This window comes from Neolamprologus multifasciatus, chromosome 6 (genome assembly GCF_963576455.1).
Source record: "Neolamprologus multifasciatus chromosome 6, fNeoMul1.2, whole genome shotgun sequence".
NCBI lineage: Eukaryota > Metazoa > Chordata > Actinopteri > Cichliformes > Cichlidae > Neolamprologus > Neolamprologus multifasciatus.
In genome coordinates, this window is record NC_140444.1 from 17,817,658 (window position 1) to 17,828,853 (window position 11,196).

The 11,196-nt window shown below is 41.4% G+C and overlaps 1 protein-coding gene across 1 annotated transcript; it reads right to left on the minus strand.

Moving 5' to 3' along the window:
* On the minus strand, nt 1-8,534 carry LOC146516804 (uncharacterized). The gene is made up of 6 exons (XM_085163785.1): nt 8,390-8,534; nt 4,994-5,139; nt 4,844-4,905; nt 4,565-4,678; nt 3,679-3,777; nt 1-2,999 (listed from the first exon to the last, which is right to left on the minus strand). The coding sequence occupies exons 1-6, from the start codon at nt 8,504-8,506 to the stop codon at nt 2,836-2,838; spliced, it is 702 nt and encodes a 233-aa protein (XP_085019911.1). The 5' UTR covers nt 8,507-8,534; the 3' UTR covers nt 1-2,835.
* Nucleotides 8,535-11,196: the final 2,662 nt, after the last annotated feature.

Sequence of the window (11,196 nt, forward strand, 5' to 3'; positions counted from 1 at the left end):
TACTAGCTGGCATGACGGAGTTTCTATACAGCTGGGTGGGTGCTATGATGTTACTGATGTTGAACTTTATTTTGTTCATAAGGTTAATTATTAGAGTTGCCAACCATCCCGTAAAAAACGGAATAATTCCGTATTCAGAGAAAATTACGCGTTTTGTATTGAGGTGAAAAGGAATGCAGTTTGTCCCGGACTTCAGCTAGAATGAAAAACTGGAGTTATTCTGCGTCTTTACGCTGTCAGCTGCCTCTTCTTCTCTCATTCTCTCCCCCTCCCTCTCCCGTTTCTACTTCAATCATGAAACTGATCAATGATCAGCTGATCGGCTTTTCTATTGTTTGTTTATCACCCACTTTGCGCCAGAAAGAAGAAACCAGTGGATGTAGCGCTAAACAACAGCAGTACGTTTAAGCTTGATCAGCTGTTGTTAGAATTTATTTAATATTACTTTCTAGTATCAGCTGATGTTTGCTGGAGCCACAGCTGTAAAAGCTGCTGGTCATGATATCGGTTTGGTTATCTGGTGAGAGGGAAACATGAAGATGAAACCAGGAGATGTCCTTACTGAATCATCAGAGCTGAACAGGTGATGGAGAAACAGGTTTACCTTTTAGGTGACATGAATGAGTTAAAGGGAAGTTATGAACTGTTTCTGAGAGACAAATAACACCAGGATGCTTTTCTAAGTAGCAGACAGCTGGTAACTGTGCAGGGGCGGGTCTAACAAAGTGTTGCCAGTGGGCCATGTAGGGCATTAACAGGGAAAGGGGGGCACAAAGAAGTACTTTTCTTTCTTATTCTCATTTAATAAATGATGGAATCCACAAAGGAGGCCCAACACTGCTGAAATCCTATATCGAGCAAGGGAAACATTTGGACTTTAAAACTGCAACAACTGGTGCCTTCAGTTACTAGACACTTTAAAGGAAAGGCCGTGTAACACTGAGGTAAACATGGCTCCTATTTCAATTTGTTGGTGACTTTCAACACTGAGCATATAGCAATTTTTTTAAACATAACAGTACAAACTTGTATGTTGTCTGTATGCTATTTCAATTTTTTTTTATTGCATTCTGGTTTTGTTTATATTCTACTCAGCGTCCCAATTGTTTCTGTAAACCATAAACATTTTTCTGTACATAAAGGTTTTGCTGGTTTAGTCTTTGCCCCACCTGAGTGTGAGCCCAGTTGACACCGGCTCAGCCTTCAATGAGAAGCATACTGTACCAAACAAATTCATAGCCCAGCACAAGAGGTCAAAGTACCAGAGAAATAAAAAAACCTCTCAAGCTCAGTTTGTTAGAAAAACAGAGTCAAGCCATCCTTAAATACAGCTGCTTTATTTTCCCCTCATACAAGTTGTGGTTTTAATCATTCTCACCTATAATAATTCTTGAGTATTTTTCTCTGTTGCATCAGTCTCTGTTAAAGGTCCATAAAAATTCAACAAATATGCTGCGAACTTACAGTACATCTGTTCTACCTTGTTCCTTGAAGCAATCGCACGTCTACACCACCAATTACATTAAAATAATATAAACATATACATGAAAATAACTTTAATTTTTATTTAGTTTTGCATTCTGTCTGGTATTGATATGCTCAATGCAATTTTTACCAAGAAGTTTCACATTTTAAGTTTTCATTATAAGTAGTAATAATTTGGCATTTAGCTAAGGTCAGTGTTTTTACTCGTTATATGAGGCAATACCTGGATCCTACAGAGATTGCACAGATAATCCAGCTGCTCCAGGATGGCACATCAATATGTGCCACTGCAAGAAGGTTTGCATGGAGCCAATTACATGGAAAATCTTGGAATCAGCATCTGGTAACACTCTGGGGCCACATTTCAACCACAATGAACATCGAAGAAGGACTCCTCCGCAGCTGCCTTGCTTCCTGCATCCACTAAATGGATGCAGGAAGCAAGGAAACAGGTGTGGTAGGAGAAGGGCATAAAGCAGAGCGACGGAGCTAACTGGGAGACTATTCCGAACAACCTGTAACCTATTTTTCACCGTTCCCGCCAACTGCTCAGACTAACAAAACTGACGGGTTAAACTTTTTTTTACAAAGGAGATTATCAGGTGATTCTGATGCTGAGTCTAATTTTTAGCAGAGCGAGAACATTCACATTTCAATTTATTATTATTATTACTGGTATTGTTATTGGTTTTGCATTTGGCTAAGGTCAGTGTTTCCACTGGTTATATGAGGCAATACCTGGACCCTTCAGAGGTTGCACAGCTAGTCTAGCTCCTCTAGGATGGCACATCAATACGAGCCATCGCAAGAAGGTATGCTCTGTCTCCTAGCACAGACTCAGGAGGATGGAGCAGACACTAGGGGACACACAGTTACTCTAGGTGAGCTGGACAGGGCCATAGAAGGTCCTTAACCGATCAGTAGGATCGATATCTCCTCCCTTATGCAAGGAGGAAGAAAATGAGAGCTGCCAGCAGGCCACTGGTGTGAATGTGTCTGACCAATCAATCAGAAACAGACTTCATGAGGGTGGCCTGAGGGCCCAATCTCCTCTAGCAGGCCGTGCTCGCTGCCTGGCACTATGGAGCCTGATCGGCATTTACTCATGCACTATAATGTCCTTAAAATAGAGAAAGTAGAAATGTTTTGGGGCCATTTATTCAGAAATCAAATGAATATTTTCATTTTTATGTCAGTTCAGTGAAGCTAAATCTAAATTGCTTGGAAGAAAGATGACAGATGACGGCCACTCATATTTTTTTAGCATGTTTAATTTTAGTGGTAATGCTCTTGACAGACATGGCTTCTTCATCAACACTTAGTGACATTTATGACCACGTCAGTCTTCCTTTAATAGTTTGGGTTTGTAATAGTTTGGACCATGTCCAAAATGGTCTTCATTCCACTTTCAGTGAAAAGCTTCTCCGATAGGTTGAGATCATCAGGCATTATGTTGCTCAAGGACAGATCAATAGTCTTTGTTCCTGGGGCGAGCGCTGGATCTGGGCAAAACCCTGCAAGAAGACATTTGTAAATAAAGATCATTCATGTGAGAAAGAATAAATTTGTTTAATCTATGAACTTATCAAACATGGCGGTTACAAAAATATAAAGAGTACAGTGGCTTGCAAAAGTATTTGGCCCCCTTGAACTTTCCCACATTTTGTCACATTACAGCCACAAGCATGAATCAGTTTTACTGGAATTCCACATGAAAGACAAAGTGTTGTACATGTGAGGAGTGGAACGAAAATCATACATGATTCCAAACATTTTTTACAAATAAATAACTGAAAAGTGGATTTCAGTCTCTAGATGTGCAAAGCTGGTAGAGACATACCCTAAAAGACTGGCAGCTGTAATTGGAGCAAAAGGTGGTTCCACAAAATATTGACTCAGGGGGCTGAATAATTACGCACACCCCACTTTGCAGTTATTTATTTGTAAAAAATGTTTGGAATCATGTATGATTTTTGTTCCACTTCTCACGTGTACACGACTTTGTGTTGGTCTTTCACGTGGAATTCCAATAAAATTGATTCATGTTTGTGGCTGTAATGTGACAAAATGTGGAAAAGTTCAAGGGGGCCAAATACTTTTGCAAGCCACTGTATAAAGATAATATTAGACTGAAGAAGTAATATTCAGTTCAACTGCAGTTTCTAAGCTTTCATATTATGTAAAGGTTCATACCCTTTTCTGAATCCAAGATAGCAGGGGATTCTAGGTTCAGACACTCTGCCTGCTTTGTAAACTCTTCCAGCTCAGCAGAAGACACTTTAACTCTCCTACCTGAGAGACAGAAACAGTGTTAGCACGGGGCCTACACAGTGACACCAAGTAAATAAAAAAATTAAAACACAAAGAAACAACTGCTATTGCTACTTCAGGACCTGGACCACTTGCTGTAATTGAAGCAACCATGATATTGAAGGAGAATTTGTGGCCATGAGCACATGAGCAAGGCCACGTCTGAATGGCTTTTAAAATCTGTTCATGCTTGAAAATCCAATCCAGTGCAGCTGAATTGAAGGGATTCTACATAATAGAGTGGGAAGAAAAGACTCATTGCCAATCACTGCAAATGCTTGATATCAGTTCTTGCTAACCAGTTGTTAGATTTAGAGACAATTACAGTTTCACACAGTAAATGAAATATTTCTTTAAGAACTGTGTTTTGTATTTGCTTGGGTTATCTTTGTCACATATACAAATTTATTTGACAATCTGAAACATGTAAGTGTGACTAGTACACAAAATAGAGAGAAACCAGGAAGAGGGCAAATACATTCACATCACTGCACTTTATTCTTGATGCTTTATTCTTTTTAAATTTGTTTTCTGAAAAAATGCCTTTAATGGGCAACTATTATTTGTAACTGGTATTTCAAAGGGCAGTGTTTGGATTTGATTCATTAATGCAGGGGAAACCACTGTTCAATGATTAATCACTGTTTTAACTTGGAAATTAGTCACCAGCATTTCTTTCAGCTATGATAAATTAAATGCATGAAGCTGGACCATGAAAAATACTTAAGTACTTTGACATTACATTATTTAGGTGTGTCATTGTTCTTACTCAGGAGCTGGAGAGCTTTGACTGCGGTTCTTCCAATGGTGTTATTTGAGTAGATAACAAGGCAGTCAGGGCAGCCAGTATTCAGCAGGACAGCAGAATATTGGTAATTGTGCACTGTGGACAGATGACAGATGATGGCCACACTTCATGTCCTTTTAGCATTAGTAAGGGTGCAGTGTGCAAATACACACCAATCGATAATATGAAAGTGTTGTGGCAATGCTAGGCACAAAGTCTAAATCTGGTCATACAAATGTTTGTTCCCTCAGTAATACTCACCCATATTGAGAGTGTTGTTAACCAAAGTCATGTTGGTTTTCAATGTGAAGCACATGCCCATCCTTTTAGAAGATAAAATTAAAGAGATTTCTAAATTCGGATTATTTGAAAACAGTATCAGTTCAGGCAAGGCTTTATCATTTTTATTACATTTTTTGAATTTGAAAATTATTGAACGTATTAGCCTCATTGGCAGCAGTGATGTTCATCCAGGCGGTCTCCACAAGCTTCTTCGTCAGCATTTTGGATCCAGGTATGCCTGTGCTCTCTGCTATTTGTGTCCATTTTCCCACCAGCTGAAACAGATGGTGTATAATATACAGGGGTAAAATAAGTATTGAAAACATCACCAAATTTCTCAGTACATACATTTCTAAAGGTGCTATTGACGTAAAATTCTCTCCAGATGTTGATAACAATCCAGCCAGTCCACACATGCAAAGAAATCAAACCATAGATGGGGCGATCGTGGCTCAAGAGTTGGGAGTTTGCCTTATAATCGGAAAGTTGCTGGTTTGAGCCCCGGCTTGGACAGTCTCGGTCGTTGTGTCCTTGGACAAGACACTTCACCTGTTGCCTCCTGGTGGTGGTCAGAGGGCCTGGTGGCACCAGTGTCCGGCAGCCTCGCCTCTGTCAGTGCGCCCCAGGGTGGCTGTGGCTACAATGTAGCTTGCCATCACCAGTGTGTGAATGGGTGGATGACTGGATATGTAAAGTGCTTTGGGGTCCTTACGGACTAGTAAAGCGCTATATAAACACAGGCCATTTACCATAATGAGAAATGAAAGAAGGAAAAAGTATTGAACATGTTTACTGAAATTGTATTTAATACTTCATGTAAAAGCTTTTGTTGGTAATGACAACTTCAAGACGCCTCCTAGCCGCAGGCATCGATCAGGTGTGATTTTGGTTAATTCTTCTACACAAACAGTCTTCAAATTCTGTGTTTGGATCATCGTCTTGCTGAAAGGTCCGTCAGCGTTTCATCTTCAACATCCTGGTAGATGGCAGCAGAACATTTTTCCATTCATCTTCCTCCATTTATATGAAACATTCCAGTGCCACATGACGAAAAACAGCCCCATACAACTCCAAACTTCACTTTTGGTGTAATGTTTTTGGGGTGAGGCCTTTTGACCTCCAGACATGGCGTGTATTAAGGCATCAGTTCAGTTTCGGTCTCAACTAACCAGAGTATATTTTTCCCAGTATTTCACAGGCTTGTCTAAATGTTGTTCAGCAAACCTTAAACGTGCTTTAGCAGGTTTTTTTCTTCAGCAATGGAGTCTTGCATGGTGAGCGTGCGTACAGGCCATGGCAGTTGAAAGGATTTCAAGTCTTTTTGTAGCTCTTTGCAAGTGCTCCTTGGCTCTTGGACAACTCTTCTGATAATTCTTGTCACTCCCCTGTCTGAAAACTGGCGGGGAGCAGCTGGTTCTGGACGCTTTATGGTGAAATTATGTTCTCTCCTGCCCCAACAGTGCTCACTGGAACCTTCAGTAATTTAGAAATTCTTCTGTAACCAATGCCATCAATTTGTTTTGCAACAATAAGATTATGAAGGTCATGATATGTTTCTTGTGTGACGCCTTCTTCTTCTTCTTCTTCTTGTAAGTATTATTGGCAGTTGGCAAACAACTGCATGGTGCATTTCTGCCACCACTGGTATGGAGTGTGGACAGGATTAAAATAAATAAATAAAATAAAATTTAAAAAATATTTTTTTTAAAAACAACCTACTTTATATCCTTCCAAACAATCTTCCTTCACTCAAAAACTGAAACAAAGTCTGATAACTTTTATTCCCCGACTCCTTTTGTAATAACTTAATAAGATCCAATTTCATGTTAATGTTACTGAGACTTCGAACCAGTTGTGTCCTCTCAACCTTGTACTTCCGACACTGCAAAATAACATGCTCCAAAGTTTCCTCCTCTCCACAACAATCACATTTCCCTGAATTATGTTTCCCTATCAAGAATAGTATAGAATTCAATCCTGTATGTCCAAATCTCAGACTTGACACCACCACCTCCTCTCGCCTACTCCTTCCTGTGGCTCTCCTTACTCCCACCCACCTTTGAATTTTATATAACCACCTTCCCCACCTTTCTTCTTCCCACTTTTTCTGCCATCTACCCCTCATTTCTAGCTTAATAATACTCTTAACTTCCACCTGACCAAAACTCACTATCAGATCAACTATCCTATGATTAGTGGCTTCTTTACTGTACAGTACTCTCTGTTTATAGTAACCATTGTCCTTAATGTAAATATGTAAGAAAAATTGTGTATGTTTCTGTTCCATGTCCTGTGTACTGTTTGTAGTATATTTGTCTTTTTGGCTGCTATTACAACCAAATTTCCCCTTGTGGGACAATTAAAGGATTATTCTATTCTATTCTATTCTATTCTATTCTATTCTTTTGCTAACCTATCCTCTGCTTCATTCCCCCTTACCCCATAGTGAGCTGGGACCCATACAAACACTACTGACAGACCCATCATATGTATTCTGAAAAGAGTTTGCTGAATCTCTATTAAAATATCTGATCTACCTTCCGAATGACCTTTCTGTAGACTGACCAAGGCTGCTCTTGAATCTGAACAAATAATTGCTTTCAACGGCCTCAACTCTTCCACCCATTGAACCGCTAATAGAATTGCTATCATTTCTCCTGTAAACACAGACAATCCATCATTAATCCTCTTCCTAATTTCTACCATAAAGTCCGGAATTACTACTGCTACCCCCACATGACTTAGCTGGATTCTTTGAAGCATCTGTATATACTTGCACATACCCACAATACTTTTCAGTGTAACCCTGAACTGAATTTGAGTGTAGACCGCCTGCCCTATCCTGACTCTTCTGGTGCAATAAAGCAAAATCTACAGTTGCTTCAGAAAGTATCCGTGGAGCGATTGCAGGGCACGGCACTCGCTGGCATATGTCTAACTGATCTAATTTAAGTTCTCTAGCTCTTCCCCCACCACCCATCCAAAGCTCTTTAACTTCCTCCTGCCTTTCTCTCAGCAAGGTTTAAGTACTTCTAGTGTAGGGTGATCCTTCCCCTGACCCTGTAAGTTTGCCCAATAAGTCAATCTAAGCTGTTCCCTCCTCAGCCCTAGTGTCATTTTCTCCATCTCCACCTGCAGTACAGTTACAGTAGGAGTTTGTGTGACACTTTGGTAATGAGACATCTTTTTATAGGCCATCAGTTAGAATAGAACCAACTGATATTAATTTGCACCAGGGTTCAGGATTGTTTTGTAATTGCTGATAGATTTTAGCTGGTGTCATGACGTTCCATGCCTTTTTGCAACTTCCTTTCTTCATGTGTTCAATAGTTTTCCTTGTGTCATCTTATTATTACACATACCTTAATTTATGGACATTGCTGGTTTTACTTCTTTGTATGTGTGGACTGGATGGGTGGTTACCCACATCTGGTGTAAATTTCATGTAAATTTGGTGACGTGTTCAAAACTTATTTTACTCAGCGTAAAGTGATAAGTGAAAGGTGAGATAAGAGAGAGTCTGACCTGATTTCCGTGGATTTCACGAGGCTGGATTAGATTCTCACATCTTGTCACAGGAGCTGAGTGTCCAAGAGACAGAAGACCGAGCACAGTTACAGCAACGTGAACAAACTCCATCATGGCTCATCTGCTGATAGTGTGGCTTCAGACTTTGAAGTGTGTTCTAGACATACGAGACTCAGCCCAGTTTAGGTGACGTATTGCTCAATTGTTTACTTATGTGTTGTAATTGTACTTAAAAGAACATAACAGAAATATTTACCCTGTGGCAGTACAGTCAGGGAGGTTATGTAAATGTGTTGCGGCAATGCCACCTAAGGGAATTTCACCCCTAGGAAATAAAAAGATTGAAAATGTAACAAATTAACTTAAAAGCTACCTGGGTTTGAAAACACATCCTGGCAAGAGAGATGGATTCAATGATAAAAAGAACACTTTATTGAAAGTAATACAATAAAAAGTTAAATGGAATGGAAAGTCTGTCTTTCAGCCTAATAGTGTCCTCAAATCAGTGCCAAGAAATGTTTTGATGAATGCTCAATCATTCAGGTAAGTAAATCCCAAAACGTTGATTCTGTTCATCTGGACATGTTTTTATCCATCCATTCATCCATCCATTCGCTTCCGCTTATCCTTTTCAGGGTCGCGTGGGGCGCTGGAGCCTATCCCAGCTGTCATAGGGCGAGAGGCAGGGTACACCCTGGACAGGTCGCCAGTCTGTCGCAGGGCCAACACACAGGGACAGACAACCATTCGCACTCACATTCACTCGCACATTCACACCTAATGGCGATTTGGATTTTCCAATTAACCTATCCCCACAAGCTGCATGTTTTTATGTTTTTATAAATAAAGGAACTGACCTCACAGCCCATTGCTCATTCAGTGGGCTAGTTTCATGCAAATGTGTTTATAAGCAGGGGTGCACGTAAGTGGTCCGCAGGTGCGCATTTGTAGCCGCTAAACTGGTGGACCTAAATCTTAACCACCACGTCCGTATATATACAAGCAGAAAGGGAGTGAGTGGGTCAGCGCTCGGAGAACAGAAGCTAAGCCAGCTTTAAACACACCATTTATTTTTAGGGTAAAACACAGTCAGAACCCCCAAATACAAGCTAAAATCCCCGCTACACAATAAAAATAATGTTCGCAACCCGCTAAAAGCCCTGCCGGCAGGAATAACTATACACTAAAAACCAAAACTAAATGAATGGGGGTTTTTTTGTATGATAAAACTTCCCCCCCAGAGTCCTATATTCCCTCTTGTCCAGCCACACACATGCGGCAAATGTTCCTTAGCAGGAGAAGAGACAGGAGAGGAACTCCTCTTCCGGGATGGTAAAACTCGCCAGCAGCAGACCAGGGAGGAGGCTCCTATCTCCGCCTGACGGTACGCGGCCGCGCAGTCCAGCCACTCTCCGCACCTGCACACGGCCTCCCTCGCAGCCCCGCCCTGAAACAACAGACACGGGCCAGCAACGTTGTCGGAGCAGCCGCTGTTATCCTCCCCCGGCAAAGCTACGCCTAGCGCCCAACAGTGGGAAAGCGATACTCACAAATGCAGGCAGAGGCGTCCCCCTGCCCTACTGTGGATTTCACGCGTTGCCTCCCACTGTTGCTATTTTGTCCGTCTGGACTGGATCGCCGGGTTATGTTGGCCGATCGTCGAATATCTCGTGACGTCCCACAGGCAGGCCGGTCTTTCTTTACAGGTGCTGGGCTGCACACGTTTTGTTTCCTGCTCCTCGCTTCTCGTGTGTCTCTCCTCTGCGTCTTTGTGCTCACCATCTCCCTTAAGTCCGTTTGGCGGCTGATAGGCCACCTCGGGAAACGCCCCCACCTCACAGGTGCCTACAATTGTCCGCTTAATACACAGTGGAATAAAAATACTACACAAAAACACCAAACACACACTATAAATATGGGGATAAAATCATGCCATAGAAATATCAATAAAAACATGCAATATCACTATTACAATAAAAACATGCAAATAAAATCGACACTAAACAAAATATAAAGACAATTTTCCACTGTGTGACACATTCGCTGTCAAAATAAAAGACGCGCACCAGATAAGAAGTTGCAACGTGCGTTTGCGTACATAAGATGTTCTGGAGGAGGACAGTCATTTGTTCAGAACTCTTAAAGATGTCGAAGAAGCAAGCTCCGTAAGCAATTACTTTGGTGTTACTCCACCAAAGTAATTGCAAAGTAATTGTGGTTCGGACTCCTTCTTACATTTCTTTGGAGGTGGAGGAACACCAAGGAATAAGTCTGAATTAGTGGGCCTGCTGAAGCGCAGACCCAACATTATTTGGTCATTCGAGCCGGAGTCCAACAAATGGCTTTCCACCGAGGAGGGGGAGACGACACACCGAAGTTTGCTAGAAGCCAGGACGCCTGAGGAAAGCCCTGAATGAGCACGAGTGAGTACGGACCAGACGTGGTCTGTGGCGCTGATTGTTGTCTTGTAATGGGGAATAAACTGTGTAAGACTGCCTTGAAAGGCGATTAAATATATTGCAAAGTATTCAACGGGCAGCACGTAGTATGCAGATCATTGAAGGAAGAAAAGAAGTGAAATGTGCACAAAGCAGATGAAAAAGTGAGTGTGAATGTGTCTGACGTCACTGTGTGTGTGCGCGCTCCAGAGGAGTGTGAAAGTGTGTGAAGCGGTCTCCAGTTGGGAAGAGGGTGACTCTGCAGGTCACCAGCTACCCTAGTGGATGCAAAAGAAATAAAATTTGTGTTGTTGATGAAAATAAGCTGAGAATAATACCTGAGAAAGCAAGCTCCCTGAAGACAAG